Below are 25,494 nucleotides of genomic sequence, written 5' to 3'. Positions count from 1 at the left end.
CTGCTGTACACCGACGAAAGCCACGCTGTGATCGACCAAGGGGCAGCAGTGCGAACTGCTGGGTGCCCAGCAGCAGCGGTGGTTTTCGGTGGCAGCGAGTTGAACGTGCAGACAGCAGCAGCATCGCAACCTCCGCACTCCGAGTCGGTGAGCAGCAGCAGCGGCTGACGGAGACGACGCCAACTGCACCGTGACAGCAGCAGCGCTGCGTTCTGACCGAGGGCGAGCAGCAGCCTGGAGCGGTGAGTGGCTGGTCTCGATGCAGTAACAGCAGCGAATGGCGGGGCACCGAACAGAATCCTGATTTCGAGCAGGAGACGACGAAGGCGATGACGGGCTGGAGTCGCTGGCAAAAGATGAGCAGCGACGAGGTGACTGGTCCGGATGGACACGACGACGTGGAGGGCGTGAGGTAGTAGAGGGAAACGAAGGTCATGGTAATTATTCGTTTTGATTTCTCTGAAATGGGATAATGTAGGAGAAGGAGACGTGAGATTTGGAGAGAAGAGAATAAGGGGTTGCTGTTTTGAGTTTTCAAAAATGAGTGAGACTCATTTTGGGATTTGAGCTGCAGTACTAAAATTTTGATTTGAGCCTTGAGTTATTTAATTGGTTGGGCCTAAGTCAATTAATTTTAGTTGAGCCAACGAATTTATCAAAGGAAGTTTTGAGCTGGAATAATAATTAGTTGGGCTGAAAATTAATGTTGAAGATGTTACACGTATGGACGGAGGACACGAATGGCCGGCTGGCGTCGCCCGCGACGCCTCGGGTGGCCACGAAAAATCCGAAAGAGAAAAAGGATGGCCTCTGCAAATTAAGGACAGATTAAAGAAATTCGAGTTAAGGAATTTTAAACAAATGAGGTGAGCTTTCAAACTAAAGTTTAACTGTGAGCTTTCGAGCTAAAGTTTTATTGTGGGCTTTCGAACTAAGGTTTTACTGAGGGCTAATTGCAGTTATGTTTCAAGTGTGGTTATACTGAAGATAATGATATGTGTGCTCTTTTATATCATATGCAATATTAAGTGGTGATCTACTCCCTTCGTCCCGGATAATTCGGGTCACTTTGACCGGGCACGGGTTTTATGAATTGTAATGAAAAGTGGGTTGAAAGTTAATGGAATGTGGGTCCTACCTCTATATATTAGTTTTATAATAAAATGTGAGTAGGAATGAGTTAGTGGAATATGGGACCCACTACCAAAAATAGTAAAAGTGAAGTGGGACAAATTATGTGGGACGGACCGAAATGGAAAACTGGGACGAATTATCCGGGACAGAGGGAGTATGTTTCAAGTATATGTTCAAGTGAAATTGACCTTACCATGTGATTTTTTCTTGAGTGGATTGTGAATCGCTCGGCCTTTCCGATATGATATTATATGATCTTCGACTTGGTTGGTATGATGTTATTCGATGCTCGGTGCCAACCGTTTAACGTTGGGACGTTGGCCTCCATTATTTTTTTTTTACAAAGCCCCATATGTGCTTCCAAGTTTGTAGGCTTATCACTTTCAATGGTAACTCAACAATTATTTGATATTGGAACATTTTTTAGGCTAGGAGGGCTAACTAGGGATTAAGACAACAATATATACACTTGTGAAGGGGAAAACAAAGAATGTCTAACGTCATCTCCTAAATTCACATTCACTATGTAGACTTAATATGAGTAGGAGCAAGTTCTAGAAACAACAACAAGCATATGATAAAATCACACAAAAACGAAGTTTTGGCTCAAATCTCACCGGGGTAACAGCATGAATCAAGACAAACAAGCAATTTGTTACTTATGCACCTATTACTCAAACTCTTAAGCCAAAGACCATGATAGCTTAAAAGATGGATGGTGTTTTTATCATTAACAACTACTCCCTCCGTCCGTCATTAGGAGTCCCATTTGTGGGTGGCACGGGTTTTAAGAAATGTTAAGAAAAGTGGGTGGAAAAAAGTTAGTGGAATAGGGGTCCCACTTATATATATTAGTTTTAAATAAAATGTGAGTGAAATGAGTTAGTGGAAGGTGGGACCTTATTACCATTTATGGTAAAAGTGAACTGGGACTCCTATTCGTGGACGGAGGGAGTAGTCTTTACCCCAAGAAACGAAAATTCAAACAAGTTCAAATTCAAATCCACAACAACCCAAAACCAAAACAACTCACGGAGGTCTAAAGCAAAACAAATCTACCCTAAAACATAAATAAAAGCAACAAAAGACAACTAATCAATTTGAAACAAAAATAAAGTAGTAAAGTACCTCATAAGGCTCACTATCCACCATATCACCCCCCAAACTTATTCAAGGCTATGCAAAGAATAAGTTTGAAAAGTTGGTGGAGAAGTGAGACCTATGATAGACAAACTAAAACGGAAACAATCTAGAAGTTACCTACTAGGGGTTACCTCCTCTATAGTGCCTTTGGTTATCGTCGTTGGCTCGATGTCTTCACGCTCTCTCAGTTTATTCTGAACCGGAAAATGGAATCCGCATCATTGCTCTTTGCCACTATCGCATGAATAAGCTTATCCATTTGCTTCATCCACCAACTCACCATTGAGCTTTGAAAAAGTAGAACTCCACTCATTTTGGCCACTTTATTCTTCTTTCGAGGCCTTTTCTTTTTCAATCGGGCAGTCACTTCTTCCTTCATCTCTTTCTTTTCTCTATCATCCACGCCTTTTTCATCTTCATCGTGATTTATTTTGGATTTCCTCGTGAAATTTCTTGACCGATACCACTCTTTAGACTGATAGCATTGCCTCTTTCGGGTGCACGATTGTCTACTCCGAAAATTGACCTGGCTGTTGTTGAATGGTAGCGTGAGCAATTTGACTGATATGAGTCGTCATATTCTTCATGTGTGAGCTCAACTCCTCCATGGTTTTCTCTAGCCTGTCTAACCTCTGGGATGAGCTCTCTATGTAAGCTTCAGTTTTTTCCATGAAGGCAATCAACAACTCCTCCGAAGAATTCTTCTTAGGCTCACCAATGAACTCATGTGAGGGTTCCTGAGCATGATCGGAATATCCAAATGATGAGTTATGAGTGGACTTGGTTAGACTATAATCATCACTACCCGTTTGATTGAGGTAGTATCCGTCAATAGCTCTGTCTTGGTCCACTTGCTGAATATAATTAACATACTCAACCTTCCCTTGAGGTTCCATTATTTGTTCACTTCTGAATAGTTTGGGCGATGGATCCTTATATGCTTCATGTTTTCACATACATGCTTCAGTTTGCTTCACAAAGGTGGCGAGAGTCTCTTCTAGGGTTGGCTTCATATTTCCATCTAACGGCTCGTCCAAGAAGATGGAACGAGAGTGGCCTTCGGTGTAGAAATTGTAACCCCCTTGACTAGGGTGGTAATCACCGTAGCTCCAGCTTTGGTCATTTGGATATACATAATTCATATCTTCATGAACATCTTCAGGTTCAGTAACTTGCATCCCACTGTGTTGGCCCATGAGATCGAGAGATCGAGCCAGCTCCTTCAGTAGATCCATCTCGTCTGGAGGTCAACCTTTAGGTGCGTATCTCGCAAACATGGGCATATCACCAATTAGAACTCAAAGATTGGAGAACACAAAAATAAAAAATAAAAATAAAGCAAATAAAATCTAGACTAGTAATCTCAATTATTATCACGATATTAAGCTATAATGACACAAAATTGTCTCCGACAACGGCGCCAAAAACTTGACTCGAATTATTTTAACACGAGAATTACCCGCAAGTATACAGGGCTAGTGTAGCATAAAACAAGTAAGAGAATCGTATCCCACAGAGACAAGATTGTATCAACTCAAGTACCCCGAACAAACTTTAACTACTATCTAACTCCACAATAAATTTAGCTACTCATGTTCTTCATGAAAACCAAAACAGGGAATTCAATCAAATACATAAAAGAAAACAAATAGATACTCCTGTGGAACGATTCTATAGATTGCAAACTTAAATCTCTCGATTTGCAGTCTTCAATCTTCAAATCTCTCTTCAAAGTGTTCTTAGGGAATTGTAGAGTGTGTGGTAGGCGGTAGAGAGTAGAATGTGTGAACCCTGGGCGTTCTTCCTTTTAATCCCCAATCAAAAATCGCGTTTTTGGCATAAAAATACGCCAAAATAGCGTACCCGGCCGGGTGGAATTATTGAGAATAAAATTCACCCGGTCGCATGAAATTTTCTGGAACGCGCATTGTTATTATAACGGAAATAACTTCTTCTACCTAACTCCGACTGAGGCTTGCGAGATACCAACGCGAAGTTTTTTCGAAGACGAAGAGATTGATATGCATTAGGGGCTGATTGAACTTCAAAATCTCCAGTTAATATTGTCTCAAACCAAGGTTGCTGCACATCCACATATTTTGTACTTTTTTCTACACATTCTTAACAAAATGGTCAACATACCAACATAATAGAGAAGTGGATATAAACATGCCCAATAATAGACAAAATATGATCAAATTCATACAAAACCATCCTCTAAAACCATGTAAAATCCAAGTATGTCACCGACCTTCTCAGATTTTCCCTCCTCGACATGGCCAAAAAGGTCAGATTTGTAGTGGACCCACATTCCACTAACTAATTCATACTATATAATAAAAGTAGGACTCACATGTCATTAACCTTTTCTAACTCACTTTATTAAAACTCATGCCAAGTCAAAAGGTGACAAATTATTAGGGATGTAGGGGAGTACTACTACTATTTTTAGGTAAATTGTCGGAAAAACTATGGTGAAAAAAATTAGCTAGCTAGCTAATTTATTCACTTTAAGAATTAGCTAGCATGCCAACTCACTTTAAGAATTAGCTAGCTAGAAAAATCATGGAGTTTGGATTTATTCTTAGTTATGTTATGGTGAAAAAAATTGGTGTCTAGTGTGGCAATCGTAAAATCATAAGTAGCTGACACTGTCGGTAAGTAAAACAATATTTTCTACTATTATTAAAGAAAACAGCATTGTTTAGTTGAAAAATGTGAATAATATATTACACGTAAGCAATCAAAGATTTTCATCATGGGATACTTGTGAAATAATCTAAATATCATGGTTTTTCTAATTTATTTTCAAAGTTGCGGGTCGAACAGACAAACCTCATGTTTTTTCTAGAAATTAATCCTTTTTTTTTATTTCTAAATCAATTTTATTAGGGAAGATTGTGCAAGGAGAAGTGTGAGACTTTTAACTTTCCATGCTACACTCCCACCCCAGAGGAGTTGAGAGCCATATTGCAAAAGAGCAATAATTTCAACATAGAAAAAATGGAGATTTTGAAGATGAGGACATTGCTCAATGTTGATGGCCACGTGGCATTTTTTAGGGCAGTTAAACATAATATGCTTACACATGAGTTTGGAGACCAAATCATCGACGAAACGTTCGACCTTTTAAAGAAGAAACTCCAAAATTCACTGGCTTATGCAAATCATTCTAATGATAGAACTATTGTGGTGGTTGTTATTCTCAAACGCAATGATGTTTAGTATGTGGTCACGGTTGTTTTTTTGTTGGTCGCAGATCACAATCAAATAAAGTGTTTCTAATAAGTAAGTTATATTTTCTTCTTTTTTTCTTTTGAAGATCCATTCAGTTACCACTACAGCTCTTGACTAGAGGTCATGTTTATTCTAAAATGTTGTTTGGTTGTACTTTCTCTCAAAAAGTAAGGTCGTGATAATGCATCTCGGCTCATTTCCAAAGTGCTAAGATTACATTGTGTCTCGCAATTTTTTCATTCCAATCCAACCCATATGACTAGTTTAATTCAAGATAAAGTCTATTTTAATTTGTTTATCACATATTGTATCGCAGTATTATCTTCGTATTATCTTATCTAACGTACCAAATGTCACCTTAGGGGAGTAGGGGTCGGGGTGGATGGTCAACTAAAATGTCTGTGTGCTTTATAGTAATGGACACTCTTCAAAATATCTCTACATAGTGTAAATAGAATTTTATCTTACAAAGTTCTGTTCTTGTTGAAATCGTACGCATATTTTGTTGAGGATATATCGAAGATCCTTTCGCATTGGATGATTTTTTAAAAAAATACTTGAATTAATTCCACAAAATTAATATATATTCTAGAACGCAAGTTGATAGGCAGTAACCGATAATGATAGGTGCTATTTATACTAACAAGATTGCATCTTCTATCTTATTTTCTAGTGGTCATCTCTCATAAGAATTCCAAGTTGAAGAATGCTTAATCTGGGGCAATTTTGGGATAGGTGGTCTCCTAAGCAATAAAGTATGCTTATAGCTTGTGGTATTTGGGATTGGTGACCCATGAAAAGTTTCAGGTAACGTGAGAGTAGAGACAAAGCACACCGAAAACATTTGTGTTGGTTTGTAAGGACATCGGTCAGTCTGGGAGTTAGGTCATTACATTAGAATTTGGTCAGGGTCAAAATTTGACCAACTGGAGACTCTCATGTGATATCAAATTATGTCAACACTTTCTAATGGCATAATCGAGACCATGGAAATGGACTTGCCTCGACCTACATTACCAAGCCCCCAAATCAATTTCACAGTCTAAAACAATTCTACCTTGGAATCACAACTCGACTGCTCCAAATCGTGCACTAAAACAGGCATCTAGTCCAACGGTTGAACGTCGTGCTTTCAAAATATCTTGACAATACATAATATTAATAGGACGGCTGATAAACCAACATAGACTTGGGCATTATTTAATACTTCCTCCGTTCCCTTATAGTTGAGTCATTTTTTTCATTTTTGAGAAGTTCCTTTATAGTTGTGTAAGGAGAAGTGTGAGACTTTTAACTTTCCATGCTATACTCCCATCCTAGAGGAGTTGCCATATTACAGAAGAGCAATAGTTTCAGAATAGAAAGAATGGAAATTTTGAAGACTAGGACATTGCTCACTGTTGATGGCCACGTGGCATTTTTTGGGGCAGTTAAACAAAATATGCTTACACATGAGTTTGGAGATGAAATCATCGATGAAACGTTCGACATTTTGAATGAGAAACTACAAATTTCACCGGCTTACGCTAATTTTTCTAACGATAGAACTGTTGTGGTTGTTGTTCTCAAGCGCAACTATGTTTAGTATGTGGCCACGGTTGTTATTTTGTTGGTCTCAGATCACAATCAAATAAAGTGTTCTATTATTAAGTGTATAAGATATTTTTCTTCTCTTTTTTTTCCTTTTTAGGATCAAATATAGGATTTAATAATACGGAAGCCAAATAGCCAATAACAGTTCAAGGATACTTAAATACTCAGTTGCTAGAACCTTTCAAGGTCATAAGAGCTTGTAAGAGCTGTACAATCTCATGCCTAACTAATTGACATCTTAAGAGTAGACTTAAATATGATTGGCAAGTAAAAAAGAAAACTTAAATCTAGTTTTAGGATAACTATGTGGAAAAAGGGCTAAAAGGTGACTTTTTTTTAAGGAAAGAAAACTACTCCCTCCGTCCCACATAATTTGATCCAGTATTCCATTTTGGGCCGTCCCACATAATTTGTCTCATTTCACTTTTACCATTTTTGGTAGTGGACCTCATATTCCACTAACACATTCATACTCACATTTTATTATGAAACTAATACTTTAAAAGTAGGACCTACATCCCACCACCTTTTTCAACTCACTTTCCATTAGATTTCGTAAACCCGTGTCAGGTCAAAATGTCTCAAATTATGTGGGACGGAGGGAGTATCTAGTTTTAGGATAACTAGGTGGAAAAAAGGCTAAAAGGCGTTTTTTTTAAGGTAAATGAATTTAAATTTAAATGTTGTACTCCCTCCGTTCTTCTGTAGCTGAGTCGTATGCGTGTTTGGGTTGTCCCACTATAGCTGAGTTATTTCCTTTTTTGGCAAAAAGTATTTTACTCTCTCTTACTTTATTCTCTCTTCATCTGTACCTTTTTCCTTTCTACTTTATTCTCCTTTTACTTAACTCGTTTAAACAATTTTTCTTAAATCTCAAGCCGACAAGAAATGTCTCTACTACAGAGGGAGGGATGGAGGGAGTACTACAGAGGACTTGAAACTCATGAGACTTTTGGTCTCAAGTATTAACCTCTCTACCGTTTGACCAAATCACATACAAAAAAAAATGGTGACTTAAGTCTATGTCTTGTTGCCCAACCCTATTATCTTATTAACCTTGATTATCCAAATGAATTATCATTGCAAATAATTAATATTAATTAGGTTAATTGGATTATTTAAATTCAAATTAAACTATAAATTTGATCTGAAGTTATTAACGGGATTGTTAACTTTGAATTAAAACATATTAGAGACTAAAAGGTAACAAACTTAATATATAGTCCTCCGTCTCCCATTAATTGACACTGGTTGACTTGGCACGGATTTTAAGAAATGTGGTGGATAGTGAATGGAAAAGATTAGTGAAATATGGATCCTATTTTTATATATTAATTTTATTAAAATATGAGTAGAATGGGTTAGTGGAATGTGAGATCCACTATCAAAAGTAGTAAAAAGGTAAGGTTGTCAATTAATGGGGACAGGCGAAAAAAGAAAATTGGTGTCAATTAATAGAGTACAAGTGAGTATCACTAAAGAGTTTTTTAAGTCAAATGTAGAAGATTAATTTTAAACTTTATTCTATTTATAAATCAGGAAATAAATCAAAATCCTAACTACTTATGGAAATGAATAATAACCATAATACAAACTATTTTTAGATTCATTATGAAAAATAGATAATGTAGAAAAGATATCCCTTTCATATGGTCTATATATGCATATATGATTCACTCACCTTTCTACATACATAATTTCGTGATGGATTCCAAAGATAATGCATATTTTTCCATGAATGGTGGCGATGGATATCACAGCTATGTCAAAAACTCATCCTACCAGGAATACATCTATTACTATCATAAGTTAACAATTCCATACATATGTTGATATGATCGATAGGTCTTCATGTTTGCTAATCAATTATGAAATTAACATTAGCAAAACATTTTATGTTTTCAAGAGAGGAGTGTTGGAAACTTCAAACGCAATCATCGAAGAAGAAAAGCCACAAAATTAGATATTTCAACTAATACCTTCTGCATTGCCGACTTCCGGTGCTCAACCGGAAGCAACTCTTTTCCAGTCATGCACACGATCATCGAAGCTGTCAAACAGAAATATGAATCACCAGACCTCAAAACCCCAGAGTTCTACGTCTGGTTCAACGACATCGTCTCCAACGATTTCAACACCCTTTTCAGTTCCCTCCCACCCGATCGGAGCTACGAAATTTTAGCAGTGCCCGGAGACTTCCACCCTCGCCTACTCCCACAGTCGTCCATCCACTTTGCGTATGCTGCTTGGTCTCTCCACTGGCTGTCAGAGGTGCCCAAGGCAGCGGAGGGGCTCAAGTCTTTGATTTGGAGCGGAGGAGAGAATGAGGAGGTTTATGCAGCTTATTTGAATCAATTTGAGAGGGATTTGGAAGCATTCTTGAAGTGTAGGGCTGTGGAAATGGTGAAAGGTGGGATTATGGCTCTCCTAATTCCTGCACTACCTGCCCATTGGGACCCACAAAAAGAGTTTACGGTTGGGACGTTGGCCGACCTTCTCAGATCTTCCCTCCTCGACATGGTCAAAAAGGTCAAATCTATGTCTTTCACTTTTTATTTGAAACCATAAATATTATTCGAAATATCATAAATAGATGTCACTGCAAATCTAAAATTCATGGTTGAAAAATACTCCCTCCGTCCCTAATTTGTCACCTATTTCTTTTTTCGTCCGTCCCTAAAAATTTGTTGCCTTTCACTTTTACCATCTTTGATAGTGGACCTCATATTCCACTAACTCATTCTCACTCACATTTTATTATAAAACTAATTTATAAAAGTAGGACCCACATGCCACTAACTTTTTCAACCCACTTTCTATAACATTTCTTAAAACTCGTGCCGGGTCAAATGGTGACAAATTATGGGGGACGGAGGGAGTATGAACAATATATTAAATGTAAGTGACCAGAAATTTTTATCATAGATAATTTTGAAGAAATTTAAAATTCATGGTTTTTCAAGTTGATTGTCAAAGTTGTTGGATGAACGGCCAAACAACATGTTTTTCCTAGAAATTTACCCTTTTTTTATATGTAATAAAATCAATTTTAACAGGGAAGATTATGTAAGGCGAGGTCGGAGACTTTTAACTTTCCATGCTACACTCCCACCTCAGAGGAGTTGAGAGCCATGTTGCAAAAGAGCAATAATTTCAACATAGAAAAAATGGAGATTTTAAAGACGAGGACATTGCTCACTATTGATGGCCATGTGGCATTTTTTAGGGCAGTTAAACAAAATATGTTTATGCATGAGTTTGGAGACGAAATCATCGACGAAACGTTCGACCTTTTGAAGAAGAAACTCCAATATTCACTAGCTTACGCAAATCCTTCTAATGATAAAACTATTGTGGTGGTTGTTATTCTCAAGCGCAACGATGTTTAGTGTGGTCAACTGTTTTGTTGGTCTCAGATCACAATCAAATAAAGTGTTCTATTAAGTGAGATATTTTTCTTTTCTTATTAGGATCAAATATAGAATTTATTAATATGGAAGCCAAAGAGCCAATAACAGTTTAAGGATACTTAAATACTCAGTTGCTAGAACCTTTCAAGGTCATAAGAGCTTGTAAGAGTTGTACAATCTCATGCCTAACTAATTGACATCTTAACAGTAGACTTAAATCTGATTGGCAAGTATATAGAAAACTTAAATGCTAGTTTTAGGATAACTAGCTGGAGAAAAGGCTGAAAGGTGACTTTTTTTGGGTAAATGAATTTAAACTTAAATATTGCAGCCACATAGGACTCGAAACTGAAACTTTTAGTCTCAAGCATTAACATCTCTACCGCTTGACCATATCACACAAAAAAAACTGTGACTTAGAGCATCTCCAACCATTTACACTAAACTCAAACTCATTTTAGTGTAAATGTCACACCAAATATGATTTTACTCCAACCATTTACTCTAAACTCAAACTTAAAAGAATATTCTCTCTATTATGCTCTTTTTACTCACAAAATTTGAAAAAGTTTTGGGTTTGAGTTTAGTGTAAACCTAAAGATAGGTATTTTTTTCTCAAAAACCAAAAATGGGATTGGTTTTTGAGTACTATTGGAGCTAAATACCTATCTCATTTTAAGTTTTAGTTTACCCTTGGAGATGGTCTTAGAGCATCCACAATGGATGCCCTAGTGGAAGCTAGTGAGAGCAAAGGTCAAAATTAAAAAGATATGTTGAGTTTGGGGCTTGAACACACAACCTCTATAATTTTCCTAGATAGTTGAAAACCTATCTATAAAACTACCATTTGTCCCACATCGAAGTCACAATAAAAGTTGGAGTTGAAAACGTATCTCTAAAAGGTTTACTCAAGTAATGCAAAACTTGTTCATTTGGTGTGAAGGAATATATTCTACCAAATATATTCTACAAAATATATTTTTTCACTAATTCACGGATCCGTCTTTTAGTATGGATCATTGTGAAATTATAGTTTTTTATTTCAAGTTAAAAAATGATTTTTTAATTTAAAAATCGATTTTTTAAATTAAAAATCGGTGTTTATAATTAAAAGTCAATTTTTTTCCGAGATCAGGCTCGGGCGTTGTGTCGCAATGGGCGCCTGATCTCACGCCCGATGGATCGGGCGGGAGATCGGTCGTGACCGAACGTTCGGTCGTCCTCGGGCGCGCCCGACGTCTGCAATGGATGCCCGACGACACCCGAGTGCGATCTCAGGCGATCCGGTGTGAGATCGGACATCCATTGTGGATGCTCTTAAGTCTATGTCTTGTTGCCCAGCCCTATTATCTAATCAACCTTGATTAACCTAATGATTAATATTAATTAGGTTAATTGGATTATTTAAATTCAAAATTAAATCACAAATTTGGTCAAAAGTTATTAACGAGATTGTTAACTTGGATCAAAACATATTAGAGACTAAAAGGTAACAAACTTAATGTATACTCTTCCGCCTCCTATTAATTGACACCGGTATGACTTGGCATGAATTTTAAAAAATGTAGTGGAAAGTGAATGGAAAACTTTAATAGAATATAGGTCCTACTTTAATATATTAATTTATAATAAAAGGTGAGAAGAATGAGTTAATGGAATGTGGAGTTCACTATCAAAAGTAGTAAAAAGTAATGGTGTTAATCAATGGGGACAGACGTAAAAAGAAAATAGGTATCAATTAATGAGGGACGGAGGGAGTATGACTAAAGAGTTTTTTAGGTCAAATGTAGAGTAACTAATTTTGAACTTTATTCTATTTATAATTCAGGAAAACAAATCAAAATTTACATGCTTAATTTCGTGATGGATTCCAAAGATAATGCATATTTTTCCATGAATGGTGGCGATGGATATCACAGCTATGTCAAAAACTCATCCTACCAGGTATACATCTATTACTATCATAAGTTAACAATTCCATTCATATGTTGATATTTATCGATAGTTCTTCATGTTTGCTAATCAATTATGAAATTAACTTTAGCAAAACATTTTATGTTTTCAAGAGAGGAATATTGGAAACTTCAAACGCAATCATCGAAGAAGAAATAGCCAAAAAATTAGATATTTCAACTAGTACCTTCTGCATTGCCGACTTCGGATGCTCAACCGGAAGCAACTCTTTTCCGGCCATGCACACGATCATCGAAGCCGTCAAACAGAAATACGAATCCTCAGACCTCAAAACCCCAGAATTCTATGTCTGCTTCAACGACAGTGTCTCCAACGATTTCAACACCCTCTTCAATTCCCTCCCGTCCGACAGGAGCTATGAGGCTTCCACAGTGCCCGGAGACTTCCACCTCCGCCTTCTCCCACCGTCGTCTGTCCACTTTGCGTACTCTTCTTGGGCGCTCCAATGGCTGTCGGAGGTGCCCAAGGCGGCAGAGGGCCTCAAGTCTTCAATTTGGAGCGGAGGAGAGGGAAAGGAGGTTTATGCAGCTTATTTGGGGCAGTTTGAGAGGGATATGGAATCATTCTTGAAGAGTAGGGCTGTAGAAATGGTTAAAGATGGGATTGTGGCTCTTCTCATTCCGGCCTTACCGGCCTATTGGGACCCACAAAAAGAGTTTACTATTGGAACGCTGGCCGACCTTCTCAGATCTTCCCTCCTCGACATGGCTAAAAAGGTCAAATCTATGCTTTTGACTTTTTTCGAAAAATACGACTTTTATTAGGGTAGATTATCGCAAAAACATAAATTTTTGGCATATTTTAGTCTATTCCATAACTTTAAAACTACCTAGAAAAATCACGAAGTTCGGATTTATTATCAATTATTCAATGGTAAAAAAAATTGGTTTCTATTAATAAAGAAAACGTCATCAGTTAGTTTTAAAATATGAACATCATATTACACGTAATCGACCAGAAATTTTCATCATAGGATAATTGTGAACAACTCTAAAATTCATGGTTTCTCTAGTTGGTTTTCAATGTTGCGGAACGAACAGTCAAACTTCATATTTTTCCTACAAATTTACCCTTTTTGTAATGAAATCAATTTTAACAGGGAAGATTGTGCAAGGCGAAGTCGGAGACTTTTAACTTTCCATGCTATATTCCCACCTCAGAGGAGTTGATACCTATTTTGCAAAAGAACAATAGTTTCAGCATAGAAAGAATGGAGATTTTGAAGACTCGGACTTTGCTCACGGTTGATGGCCACGTGGCAGCTTTAAGGGCAGTTAAACAAAATATACTTACACATGAGTTTGGAGACAAAATCATCGACGAAACGTTCAACCTTTTGAAGAAGAAACTCCAAAGTTCACATGCTTACGCAAATGCTTCTAATGATAGAACTATTGTGGTTGTTGTTATTCTCAAGCGCAATGATGTTTAGTATGTGGTCACGGTCGTTGTTTTGTTGCTCAGAGAACACAATCAAATAAAGTGTTTCTGTTAAGAAATATTCTCTCTCTGTCCCCCAATAATTGTCCACTTTGGTTCTGGCAAGGGTTTTAAGAAATGTAAAGAAAAGTGGTTTGAAAAAGTTAGTGGAATATGAGTATCACTTTTATATATTAATTTTATAATAAAATGTGTGTGGAATGAGTTAGTGGAATGTGGGACCTATTATCATTTATACTCAAAAGTGAAAGTTGACAATTAACGAGGGATGAACGAAAATGACAAAAGTGGACAATTAATGGGGGACGGAGGGAGTATAGTCTTTCCTTTTTACTTCTTAGGATCTGTTCATTACCAGTATTGCCCATGACTAGAAGCCATGTTTACTCTTATATCTTATTCAGTTGTATTTTCTCTCAAAAAGTTAGCACGTGATAATGTATCCCGGCTCGTCTTGAAAGTGCTAACATTACACTGCGTCTCACAATTATTTGCTCCAACCCCACCCTAGTGACTAATTTTCAAAATAAAGTCTGCTTTGGTTTAGCACATTGCATCTCAATATTCTCTCTCAGTATTATCTTATCTAAATGTATATCTCAATATTATGTTATCTAAATGTATGTGTATTTTATAGTAGTGGACATCTTCATACAAATATGAAACTAAATTTGAAAGAATAAATCATGTCCTTGAGTCCAATGAAGCCCATATATCCAATCCATATTTTCCATGTTTCAGAAAAAATTTTAACTTTAAAAACACATTACAATTGTAGATTAAAATTAGTAACAGGCATCTAGTCGAGTTATATAGAAATTAGCAACCTATAGCATACTAGCAACTTGTGGCATACTATAAAATTATGTTTCTTATAGTAGTCAATAAATTTATTAATATAGGAAATAATATTATCTAAAAATTCTTGTTGTTATGATTATAGTTATATATAGATATTTTTCTAAAAATTAAGGAATGATAACTTCAAGTGATCCAAGTCTGATTAGTGATCGAGTTATTCAATATTCAACATTTGTGAGAGTATTTCTTCAATGAGACAAATTTGCGAAGTAGAATGAGAAGAATAGATGTCACTATAAATCTAAAAATCATGGTTGAAAATATAAATAATATACATGTAAGTGACCAGAAATTTCTATCATAGATAATTGTGAACAAATCTAAAATTCGGTTTTCTAGTTGATTTTCATAGTTGCGGGACGAATGGCCAAACAACATGTTTTTATCAGGGAAGATTGTATAAGGAGAAGTCTGAGAACCCGGAGGAGTTGATAGCCATATTGCAAAAGAGCAATAGTTTCAGCATAGAAAAAATGGAGATTTTGAAGACGAGGACATTGCTCACTGTTGATGGTCACGTGGCATTTTTTAGGGTAGTTAAACAAAATATGCTTACACATGAGTTTGGAGACCAAATTGTCAACAAAATGTTCGACATTTTGAAGGAGAAACTACAAGTTTTACCAACTTACACAAATCCTTCTAATGACAGAACTGTTGTGGTTGTTATTCTCAAGTGCAATTATGTTTAGTATAGGTCACGGTTGTTGTTTCGTTGGTCTAAGATCATAATCACATAAAGTGTTTCTGTTAAGTAAGATATGTTTTCCTCTTTTATTTTTCTTTTTAGGATCCTTTCGGTTACCACTACTACTCTTGGATAGAAGTAATATTTATTCTTATATTTTGTTTGGTTTTACTTTCTCTCAAAAAGTTAGGTCGTGATAATGCATCTCGGCTTATCTCCAAAGTGCTAATTAAGATGTAACCCCTGACTAATTTAATTCAAGATAAAGTCTATTTTTGTTTGTCACATATTGTATCTCAGTATTATCTTATCCAACGTACCAAACATCACCTTAGGAGAGTAGGGGTTGGGGTGGAGGGTCAATTTAAATGTCTATGTCTACTTCATAGTAATGGACACTCTTCATAATATCTCTATATAGTGTAATGAGAATTTTATCTTACAAAGTTCTATTTGTATTTTAAACTCTTATTGAAATCGTACGCATATCTTGTTGAGGATATATCGAAGATCCTTGTTCCTGAGGATCTCATTGGATGATTTAAAAAAAATACTTGAATTAATTCCATGAAATTAATATACATATTCTAGAATCCAAGTTGATAGGCAGTTAACCGATAACGATAGGTGCTACTCATACTAACAAGATTGCAGCTTCATCTTGTTTTCTAGTGTCCTATCTCATAAGAATTCCAAGTTGAAGCATGTTTAATCTTGGCCAATTTTGGGATAATCGAGACCATGGAATTGGACTCACTTCGACCTACATTACCAATCCCCCAAATCAATTTCACAGTCTAAAACAATTCTGCCTTGGAATTACATCTCGATTGCTCCAAATCGTGCACAAAACCGCGCTGCCCAGTTCGACAGTTGAACGTCGTGCTTTTGATAGATCTTGAGAATATATAAATATTAACAGGTCGGCTGATAAACCAACTCAGACTTGGGCATTAATTCATATTAATGTGTGGAGTGTCTAAGTACCCAACTTAGGCCCCTATGTAGATTGTGGTCCATAGCAAGTTTTGAAAATGAAAAAAAATGTGAATAGATTGTGATCCATCACAGTTTTGAAAATGATAAAAATGTGAAGACTAAAAGGCAAACGCAATCTGCATATTATATCACGGAAAGTCGCAAGGTGTATGCATTTTATAACATATAATAATAGCTGGATGCCGAATGATCTAATATAATACTAATGAAACTTTAAATTTGAACTAATGATACGAGTCGATGCATATTTAAGGATCACCTGAAGTTCATCCCGGTTTACGAGGACCAGCAGCGGGGGCGATTCCTTCGACTTAATTAAACACTCCTATGGAGGAGAGTTTTGACATACAGATGCCAACAGGAAGTCGTCCATGGGCCAAATCAGAGTAGTTTCCTAACTGTGATTACGCCTGTAAATTACTCTGGTTTAGTTAAAATGCATACCTAGAAACTAGCTTAGGATATTAACTAGCTAGAAGATTAAAAATAGGCATTGGTAATGTTTGGATTTGTGATGCTGGAGATTTAAAAGGCGCATATCAATATAAGAGATCCAAAAATGTACACATATAGCCTATAGGCTTTATGTGCTCATATGTTATGACAAAAAGAATGGGGGCTTAAATACTACTCTCTTCATACCACAAGAGTATGAACAATGGGTATGGCATGCGTTTTAATAAATAAAGGAAAAAGTAAGAGAGAGAGAAGGGTAGTGAAAATAATGTTAATGGAAAGTAGGGTCCACACTACACTATTGTTGGTATAAGTTGTAAATAAAATGATGTGTAAGGGTAATATGTTTGAATTTTCCAAAACTAAAAAGTTCATAATTTTACGGACGAAAAAGGAAATAGTTCATTCTATTTGAGGACGGACGGAGTATTATATTTTGTGGCTTTCGAGTTTTGTGTGTCACAATCTGCACTTCAATAAAAGGGCGATTGGTTGCTAACGAAATTTAGACGAATTCTAGATATTTTCACAAAACTAAAACTTGGTCCTAAATATCATAAACTTTGCTGTTGTAGCCGATTTCCCACAATCCACATAAAAACGATATTTTTATGAATCTAAGAATCAAATCCAATCGCTTATTAGATCAGATTTGGCGTACGGTTGAGTTATCAATTGCAACACTTGACTTAATTAGTGAATATTCCTCCTATCCACCGCAAGCGAGCCACTTTCCTTTTTGGGTGTCCTTTTTGGGTGTCCCGCCATAAATGAGCTATTTCCCTTTTTAGGTAAAACTTATACATTTCCTCTCTTAATTTTTTTTCTCTTTTCACTCATCTACTTTTTTTTTCTCTCATACTTTACTCTGTCTCCACTTAACTTTTTAAATATCAATTTCTTAAATCTCGTGCCCAAAAGAAGAGTCTTGCCTATGGCAGGACAAAGGAAGTAAGAGTTTTCATTTGTAGCTTAGAACATTATAATATTATCTATATATACCTACATATGATTCACATCTCTTTATAGTTTCGTGATGGATTCCATTTCCAAAGATAATGGACATTTTTCCATGAATAGTGGCAATGGACCTCTCAGCTATGTAAAAAACTCATCTTACCAGGTTTTAATCTATATTTTGATATAGTAATATATAACTCTTGCTTAGTTTACATCGCATAAATTCATTTGAGCTCATACACAAAATAACAAAGGAATTACCTTTTGCAAAAATATTTCATGTTTTGAAGAGAGGAGTCCTGGAGGCTGCAAAGGAAATCATCGAAGACGAAATCGCCACGAAATTAGAGATTTCAACTAATAGTTTATGCGTTGTCGATTTCGGGTGCTCAACCGGAAGCAACTCTTTTCCGGCCATGCACACGATCATCGAAGCCATCAAACGGAGATACGAATCCTCGTACCTCAAAACCCCAGAATTCTTCGTGTGCTTCAACGACTTAGTCTCCAACGATTTCAACACCCTCTTCAGTTCCCTCCCACCCGACAGGAGCTACAAGGCAGCCGCAGTAGCCGGAGACTTCCACGGTCGCCTTCTCCCGCCTTCGTCTGTCCACTTTGCGTACTCTTCTTGGGCGCTCCAGTGGCTGACGGAGGTGCCCAAGGCGGCCAAGGGCCTCAGGCTTGTTTGGCATGGTGGAGAGGAGAGAGAGGAGGTTTATGATGCTTATTTGAGTCAGCTTGAGAGGGATTTGGAATCATTCTTGAAGTGTAGGGCTGTGGAAATGGTGGAAGGTGGGATTATGGCTCTTTTAATTCCTTCAGTTCCTGCTTATTTGGACCCACAAAAAGAGTATACCGTTGGCTCGGTGACCGATCTTCTCAGATCTTCCCTCCTCGACATGGCCAAAAAGGTCAAATCTACTATTTTCACTTACATTCTTATTTTCATTTGTAACAACATTTTTCTTTGAGCCAATAGTGAGGGACAGCTTTGATTAATTCTATGTAATTGACAACTATATTGACTTTCGCAGGGGAAATTGAGTAAGGCAAAGACAGAGACATTTAACTTTCCATACCATTGTCCCACCCCTGAAGAACTGAGGGCCATATTACAAAAGAGCAATTGTTTTAGCATAGAAAGAATGGAGATTTTGAAGAGTGGGACGTTGCTCAATGTTGATGGCTTCGTGGCAATTTTTAGGGCAGGTTTACATAATTTGCTTACGTATGAATTTGGAGCTGAAACCATCGATGAAACTTTCGACCTTTACAAGAAGAAACTCCAAGCTTCACCAGTTTCTGCATATCCTTCTAATGATAGAACTCTAGTGGTTGTTGCTATCCTCAAGTGCAACAATATTTAGTACTTTGGTCACGTTTTTGTTGGTCGGACACTCGGGGGCATCAATAATTCTACTATATCACAATAAAATAAGGTGGGGTTTTGGGGTTTAGGCTATCTATATATTGTAATATGAATTTTATCTTGCAAAATTATGTTTTTGCTTGTGTTTGTTATACATCTAATCTAATTAAGTTTTTTCATCAAGATATGCTTACATATGAATTTGGAGATGAAACCATCAATGAAACGTTTGACCTATTTAAGAGGAGACTCTGGGCTTCACTAGTTTACGTAGATCCTTCTAATGATAGAACTATTGTGGTTGTTGCTATCCTCAAGCGCAACAATGTTTAGTCTGTTGTCACGGTTGTCGTTGGTATGAGTTATCAATCATTCTACTACATCACAATCAAATAAGGTGATACGGCCCAACTGACTAGGGCACGATTCCTCCGACATCACCTACACCAAAGCAACCCACAAGGACCTAGTCTCACCCACGACACACTCATACCGCCCAAAATTGCTACGGATATTATGTTTAGCCAAGTACTCCCTCCATCTCAACTTTGTTGAGCCATTTCCATTATTAGTAAAAATCAAAACATCTAACTATTAATGTGCTGAGTGTCTAAACTACCCAACTCCGGCCCTGCTATAAATAGTTGGGGAACAAAATCGAAGGTGTTTAAGCAAGCTAGGAGTTTCGCATTTACTTTTACATGTGACCAAATCTATTTTGATGTTGAAAATGATAAAAATGTGAAGATTGAAGGGAAAAGCAATCTGCATATTATTTCACGAAAAGAGGTAAGGTGTATGTATTTTATAACATAAAAATTAGCTAGATGTCGATTCTAAATTAATAGAAATGTGAAATATTATATTTGTATTTATGAATCAAGTCAATGCATATTCAAGGTGATTGTGTAGGAGCTTGGAACTCAAGTGTTACAGTTGAAATCGAACTGTGTAGATTAAACTAAATGATGTAGCATATCGCAAAAAACAATAACTAGATGTTGAATTTAGTTTAACAGATACAAGATAAGCATACCATTATTGTCTGTAGTAGCCGCTTTGGTTGGGAGGTGGATAGGGAGATTGAGCCGGGTACGGAGGGCGGGGCATCGAACCGGTTTGCTGCGGTGGTGCATTGTAGTATTGGCCTTGCCAGCCACCATATGGGGATTGCCCGTATTCAGCACTCGTATGCTGCTGGTGTTGGGGAGGTGGGTATGGATAATTTGAAGCGGGAGGCTGGTATGGAGCTGGCGGTGGTTGTGAGTATCCGTAAGGAGGAGTCTGAGCATAGGCGGGTGGCGTTGAGTGCTGAGGTGCCTGCTGATAGGTAGAGGCAGCTGTCGGGTGCTGAGGTGCCTGGTAGGGAGAGGCAGCTGTCGTGTGCTGAGATGGCTGGTAGGGAGAGGCAGTTGTCGGGTGCTGAGATGGCTGGTAGGGAGATGCTGTTGTCGGGTGCTGAGAGGGCTGGTAGGGAGATGCTGTTGTCGGGTGCTGAGAGGGCTGGTAGGGAGAGGCCATTGTCGGGTGCTGAGGTGGCTGGTAGGTAGGGGGTGTTTGGAGGTATGACGTGTGGGGCACACGTCCTTGATCCAAGGGCTGTTGTGGGTTGGACGATTGAGTTTGATGAGGCTGTGACGAGGGCAGGAAAGAATAGCTACTGCTTTTGCTGTCTTGGAAATTAAGACCAGCTAGTTTCTTCTGAACATCATCAATCATTTCTCGGCACTGCATGTTCCTAGTCATCACGAAATCGCTGCATTGTTGCTTTACGAGGGTTATAGCATCCTGTTTCCGCAGCCAAACAGCATCGCATATGTTTAGAAACTCTTATGGCTACAGTCTTGTAAAAATATATGTTATGTAGGGATATAATGATGGAAGAATTTCTTACCTGAAGAGTAACATAAAACTTCAGTCCTTCATTGATGTTCTCCTTGATTTCTCGATATTTAGCTATGGCAGCTTCGATCTGTTTATAGGCCTTCTCACGAGACGCTGAAAGTTACAAGACTGGATTATCAGCAGAGAGTAAGACCAGAATCCAAAACTCGAGGCAATATCACGAAATGCCAAGAATTGAAGATATTGGCTGGTATGTGAAGCCAGAAAAAACTTTAGCTTAGGCTCAAATTAATCTTCCATATGCTCGCAGAAAAAATGCAGGGGTTCCATGGTAAATCACTAGAAACCAAAATCTAAAGGACAAATCAAAGTGAACGTGTGTTTAAGGTGTGTGAAAAGCTCTCGGGATGAAAAAGTGTATGAATGACTAAGAAGCAAGACAAGGATGGCACAAATTGCATCCAGCAAGCAATACCTTTATAGTCTTCAAGGTTAAAGATAGCAGCAAACTCATCATTTTGAGCCTGTGAATAATATGAAGGATCAAGTTAATGAATGCTTTGATGGAGTATCAGTTTTGAATCAACTTCACATGGAAATCATGCAAGTTAAAATCACTCAAAGGGGACTAGTAACACAATAAATTATATTTAAACCTGAATATGCATCAATAATTGCTCTTGAGCTCCAAGGTTCTTCGCAATTTCTTCACAGATGTTATCATACTTGGATATCTCCTTTCTAAAAAGATCTTCATGAGAGCCAGCTGTAGCCATCAACTTGGGTAATATATCATCCTGGCTCACAAACCATAAGCCGAAAAGGTCAAATAAAAACGACAACGGAACTGGCAAAACCAAGCTCCAAATTAAGTGAGTTATGTTTATAGTACATATAAAATGTAACAGCACCCAATGCTTACAAAATGCTAAACCTAAATAAAAACAAGCATATGACCAGTCAAGCTCACCTTCCTCTTCATTTCTTTGAGCATGTCTTCAAGACCTGCCCTTTGAGCACCAAGAGTCTCCAATTGCCTCTACAAAGAATCATGATACAGAAGTATAAACAAGAATAGTTCTTTCACAGAATCTCATCACAATTCCAGGACCGTTCGTCAATAACTTTTGAAAGAGAAGAATCGTGAGAAAGACAAAGAATTCATAGGTCGAACATATACACTAAAGCTTCAGTGAGAGGAACTAACCAGACTCTGCTTCAGGGCTCCAACTATAGCATCTTCACCAGCATCCAGCGACATTATTGGCCTTGAAAGACTTGGCAGGGCAGATTCAATCTAAAAAAGTTAAAATAGATTAACAGAAGAATTAATATTATTGCAATGATATCAATCAAAGGAAAATGTGTGCGGTAAAAACCGAATGAGAGGAGGTTCAAAAGCTTACAGGCCGAGAGTCAAGGATTGACATAAGGACTAAATGCTCCCGAACAGATCTCTCTATCCGAGCATCACTTTCTGCAGCCTGCTTCAGATTGGCTGCAAACCTATTTAACCTATCTTGTAAGTTCTTCGTTAAGGTACTGGATTGTGGCCTAGTCCACCGAGTTCCAAATTGGTTCCTGAACTGTGCATCTTCGGTTGCTTCTTTCTGCAACTGCTCCTCTGTTTGAATCAACATTTCATGGTTCACCCTACTTAAATCTTTAAGTTGCTGCAGCTCAGCTTCTAAACCTGCCGGGCCACCACAAATCTGTACTGCCTCAACATCTTCTTTTAGAACAGGTGGCAAAGGAGTGTTCCCTTCCAGTGAAAGAACTGAATCAGGCAAATCCATCTCCCTCAGCCTCACCCGAGCTAGTTCACTTCCCTGTTGCAATTTCTCAGCCTGTGTCCTAATGATGTCATCCACCATTTCAGTATACCTAGAAAGGGACTTCGCACTGCTATCAGGGACAAGACTGGCAAACATCTTCTCTTTGCTAGCATCCAATATCTCATTCATTACCATTGGCTTAACCATAGAAAATGTTGGAAGTGCTGATAAAGAACTGGCAGGAGGAACCCTCATCAAGTACACTCTATCATTCTCCTTCACGGCCCTCTCCAAGTTAGATTTTAATATAGTTTCTAGTTTAGTGACTGCATCCAAGAGCTGCTGAGCAGCCCCTCTAGGAGCTGACTTTCTTGCATCGGATAAGGCACTAATCCCAATTTTTACACGTGCGATCTCTTCAGCAATTTCTTCCTTCCCATGCAGCTCCAAACTGTACCTGTAGCAGGCCTCCCCATGAAACATGGCTGCCTTAAGTTGAACATGGGAAATCCATCCTTTTTCAAAATGCTGACTCAATGGTGTAACAGTAAGTGCTGCCAACGCATCCTCATAGAATAGCCCAACCTGTAATCAAGATTTGTCCAAGTTAAAGTCAAAATGAATTCATTCATACACCAACAGAGCATCCCAACACTTCTTTTTTTTTCTTTTTTCAAATTGGATGTTAAAAATCACTTAAATATTTTTCTTGTTTAAATAGGTTGTAGTCTATGTGTCCTCCTGAGTCCTGTCACTTTACCTGATAGCTTAACAAGGCCAACTGATTCTCCAGTCAATAATAAATATTACATGAGGATGAAGAAACATATCTACTTCTCAATACCTGTCTTGAAATCTTTGCACATACTCCAGGACTGCTTCCCTTAGCTATGGTATTCTCATACACACATTCCTGTGCCTGAGCTAACATCAACCTCTCCAGCAACCCAACACACTCCACCGAAATATCAAGAGTAGTTGAGCCTCCCGCTGATGCCTTCATTGCCACATTATCCTTCAAAAACGCAAATGCCCCAGCTGCTGCCATAAATGAATGTGAAGCCTGCTTCCTTCCTTCAACTGCGGATCTATCGCAACTCAGTCCAATTTGGCTGTGGACTGCCCCCAAATTGAACAGGACAGCAGCTTTTTCTACATTAATTTAAGAAGATAAGAGAAGACTGTTAAAGAGATACATCTATACTACCAAAAAAGAGCAGTCTTCAACTCATCTAAATTGATGCAGTTTTTAAAAAAAAACACTGTCCATTTCCAGGGATCAATCATCCCCGATTAATTTAGATCAATATCTTCCCATTGTTCAATATATTCAGTAGTACTCATTCAAGCTGCAACAGATGAAAGTATAACACAGTGCAAAATAAACAGCTAATCCAATTCGTTTTCAACAAGCCACACAACGAAGTTTCCTCTCAAAAATTGCACCAACTAAATACCTTTAACTGATCAAATTCATTAGAAATACCAACCTAGATGAATATTCTGTTGAGTAGCCTTCTGCTTATTCTTAAAAGCGTCATACCAAATAAACGACACCGCATTGACGTGATCCTTTTCCGGCGATATCGGAAACCTAGATTCCACCACGCAGAGCGCTCTGTAGTAGTTCTGGAGCAGATCACGCCGCGCGGTCGGCGAATCCGCCGCGCCGCCGCGCTCGACCTCGGAGCGCAGCTGCTTCAGCGTCTGGAGATCGTCCTCCAAATTCTGAGCCTCGCGCTCGGAATAATTGATCACGATGAAATTGCGCAGAGGCCGGTAGAGGTCGACGGAGTTGGTCTTCTTCTCGAAGATCGCGAGCATGATATTCGAGGTGGTAGTGGACGACGGGACCGCCATCGTTGACGGCGCAGAGGCGGCAGATTATCGGAAAACGATCGCCGATGAATTCGGCAGAAATCTGATGAAGTAATTCAGTTGATTTTGGGATTTAACGCAGTGTTTGATGAAAATTTCCAGGTCAATGGATTGGAAATTCGACTTTTGTCCCTATCGTATTTGGGGGTTTTGATTTTTCTATTCTACTAATATTAATTTAATTATTTTCTTTGATTACTTACCTTGAATACTTATATAATTCTCACAATAAAACCTTAAACTATCTAAATATATTGCATAAACTAATTTAACTAGTTATGTAAATGTATAAAAGATTTTGAATATAAAATTATTTTTATTGTGTTGTCTCTTCGCAATTAAGAGTTTTGATTCGCTTTTACTATAAATGGTAGGTACACATCACTTTCCACTAACTCATTTTACTTATATTCTATTATAAAACTAATCTATGTTATTATTCTCTTCCTCCCGTAAAAGTAAAAATATTTAAAAGGTAACAAATTTTAATACAAAATTAATAAAATAAAAGACATAAAGAAAAATATGTCATGTAAAATGAATTTCATCACGTTAGAAAGTAAATATTCCTAAAAAAAAGTTTCCATGGTTAGAAAACAGACAAAAAAAATTACTACAGTATTATTTTAATTATTGTAGTTAATTAAATAAAAAATAATACTACTACTAACTAGTTACTCCTAGGTAAGTAAATTTATTACTCCTAATTAACCAGATTAACTAGTAGTA

At 37.5% G+C, this 25,494-nt stretch overlaps 4 protein-coding genes across 4 annotated transcripts; 3 read left to right on the top strand and 1 right to left on the bottom strand.

Annotated features, from left to right (window-relative positions):
- The first annotated feature begins 9,138 nt into the window (after positions 1–9,138).
- LOC125210044 (loganic acid O-methyltransferase-like) lies at positions 9,139–10,496 on the top strand. The gene is made up of 2 exons (XM_048109618.1): positions 9,139–9,636; positions 10,164–10,496. Exons 1-2 carry the CDS (start codon positions 9,139–9,141, stop codon positions 10,494–10,496), a joined length of 831 nt encoding a protein of 276 aa, XP_047965575.1.
- Positions 10,497–12,387: 1,891 nt separating this feature from the next.
- Positions 12,388–14,057, top strand: LOC125212753 (loganic acid O-methyltransferase-like). The gene is made up of 3 exons (XM_048112999.1): positions 12,388–12,461; positions 12,584–13,207; positions 13,591–14,057. Exons 1-3 carry the CDS (start codon positions 12,411–12,413, stop codon positions 13,921–13,923), a joined length of 1,008 nt encoding a protein of 335 aa, XP_047968956.1. The 5' UTR covers positions 12,388–12,410; the 3' UTR covers positions 13,924–14,057.
- Positions 14,058–17,979: 3,922 nt separating this feature from the next.
- Positions 17,980–19,450, top strand: LOC125212752 (loganic acid O-methyltransferase-like). Its single transcript, XM_048112998.1, has 3 exons — positions 17,980–18,058; positions 18,186–18,809; positions 18,933–19,450. Exons 1-3 carry the CDS (start codon positions 18,008–18,010, stop codon positions 19,263–19,265), a joined length of 1,008 nt encoding a protein of 335 aa, XP_047968955.1. The 5' UTR covers positions 17,980–18,007; the 3' UTR covers positions 19,266–19,450.
- A 668-nt stretch (positions 19,451–20,118) lies between these two features.
- LOC125214087 (vacuolar-sorting protein BRO1-like) lies at positions 20,119–24,897 on the bottom strand. Its single transcript, XM_048114965.1, has 9 exons — positions 24,378–24,897; positions 23,732–24,039; positions 22,519–23,472; positions 22,320–22,409; positions 22,083–22,151; positions 21,769–21,909; positions 21,588–21,636; positions 21,162–21,265; positions 20,119–21,055 (listed from the first exon to the last, which is right to left on the bottom strand). Exons 1-9 carry the CDS (start codon positions 24,745–24,747, stop codon positions 20,306–20,308), a joined length of 2,835 nt encoding a protein of 944 aa, XP_047970922.1. The 5' UTR covers positions 24,748–24,897; the 3' UTR covers positions 20,119–20,305.
- Between the last annotated feature and the right edge of the window lie 597 nt (positions 24,898–25,494).

The sequence above is a fragment of the Salvia hispanica genome, chromosome 3 (assembly GCF_023119035.1).
Source record: "Salvia hispanica cultivar TCC Black 2014 chromosome 3, UniMelb_Shisp_WGS_1.0, whole genome shotgun sequence".
NCBI lineage: Eukaryota > Viridiplantae > Streptophyta > Magnoliopsida > Lamiales > Lamiaceae > Salvia > Salvia hispanica.
This window is presented reverse-complemented; position numbering and strand designations above follow the sequence as displayed.

Excerpts from the sequence above, each read along its gene's own strand:
- LOC125212752 (XM_048112998.1), top strand. The coding sequence starts at position 18,008 with ATGAATAGTGGCAATGGACCTCTCAGCTATGTAAAAAACTCATCTTAC. Across the intron at positions 18,059-18,185 it reads TAAAAAACTCATCTTACCAG|AGAGGAGTCCTGGAGGCTGC; the intron begins GTTTTAATCTAT and ends CATGTTTTGAAG. Across the intron at positions 18,810-18,932 it reads TCCTCGACATGGCCAAAAAG|GGGAAATTGAGTAAGGCAAA; the intron begins GTCAAATCTACT and ends TGACTTTCGCAG.
- LOC125210044 (XM_048109618.1), top strand. The coding sequence starts at position 9,139 with ATGCACACGATCATCGAAGCTGTCAAACAGAAATATGAATCACCAGAC. Across the intron at positions 9,637-10,163 it reads TCCTCGACATGGTCAAAAAG|GGAAGATTATGTAAGGCGAG; the intron begins GTCAAATCTATG and ends CAATTTTAACAG.
- LOC125212753 (XM_048112999.1), top strand. The coding sequence starts at position 12,411 with ATGAATGGTGGCGATGGATATCACAGCTATGTCAAAAACTCATCCTAC. Across the intron at positions 12,462-12,583 it reads TCAAAAACTCATCCTACCAG|AGAGGAATATTGGAAACTTC; the intron begins GTATACATCTAT and ends TATGTTTTCAAG. Across the intron at positions 13,208-13,590 it reads TCCTCGACATGGCTAAAAAG|GGAAGATTGTGCAAGGCGAA; the intron begins GTCAAATCTATG and ends CAATTTTAACAG.
- LOC125214087 (XM_048114965.1), bottom strand. The coding sequence starts at position 24,747 with ATGGCGGTCCCGTCGTCCACTACCACCTCGAATATCATGCTCGCGATC. Across the intron at positions 24,040-24,377 it reads TCAACAGAATATTCATCTAG|AAAAAGCTGCTGTCCTGTTC; the intron begins GTTGGTATTTCT and ends AAATTAATGTAG. Across the intron at positions 22,152-22,319 it reads GAGCCCTGAAGCAGAGTCTG|AGGCAATTGGAGACTCTTGG; the intron begins GTTAGTTCCTCT and ends GATTCTTTGTAG.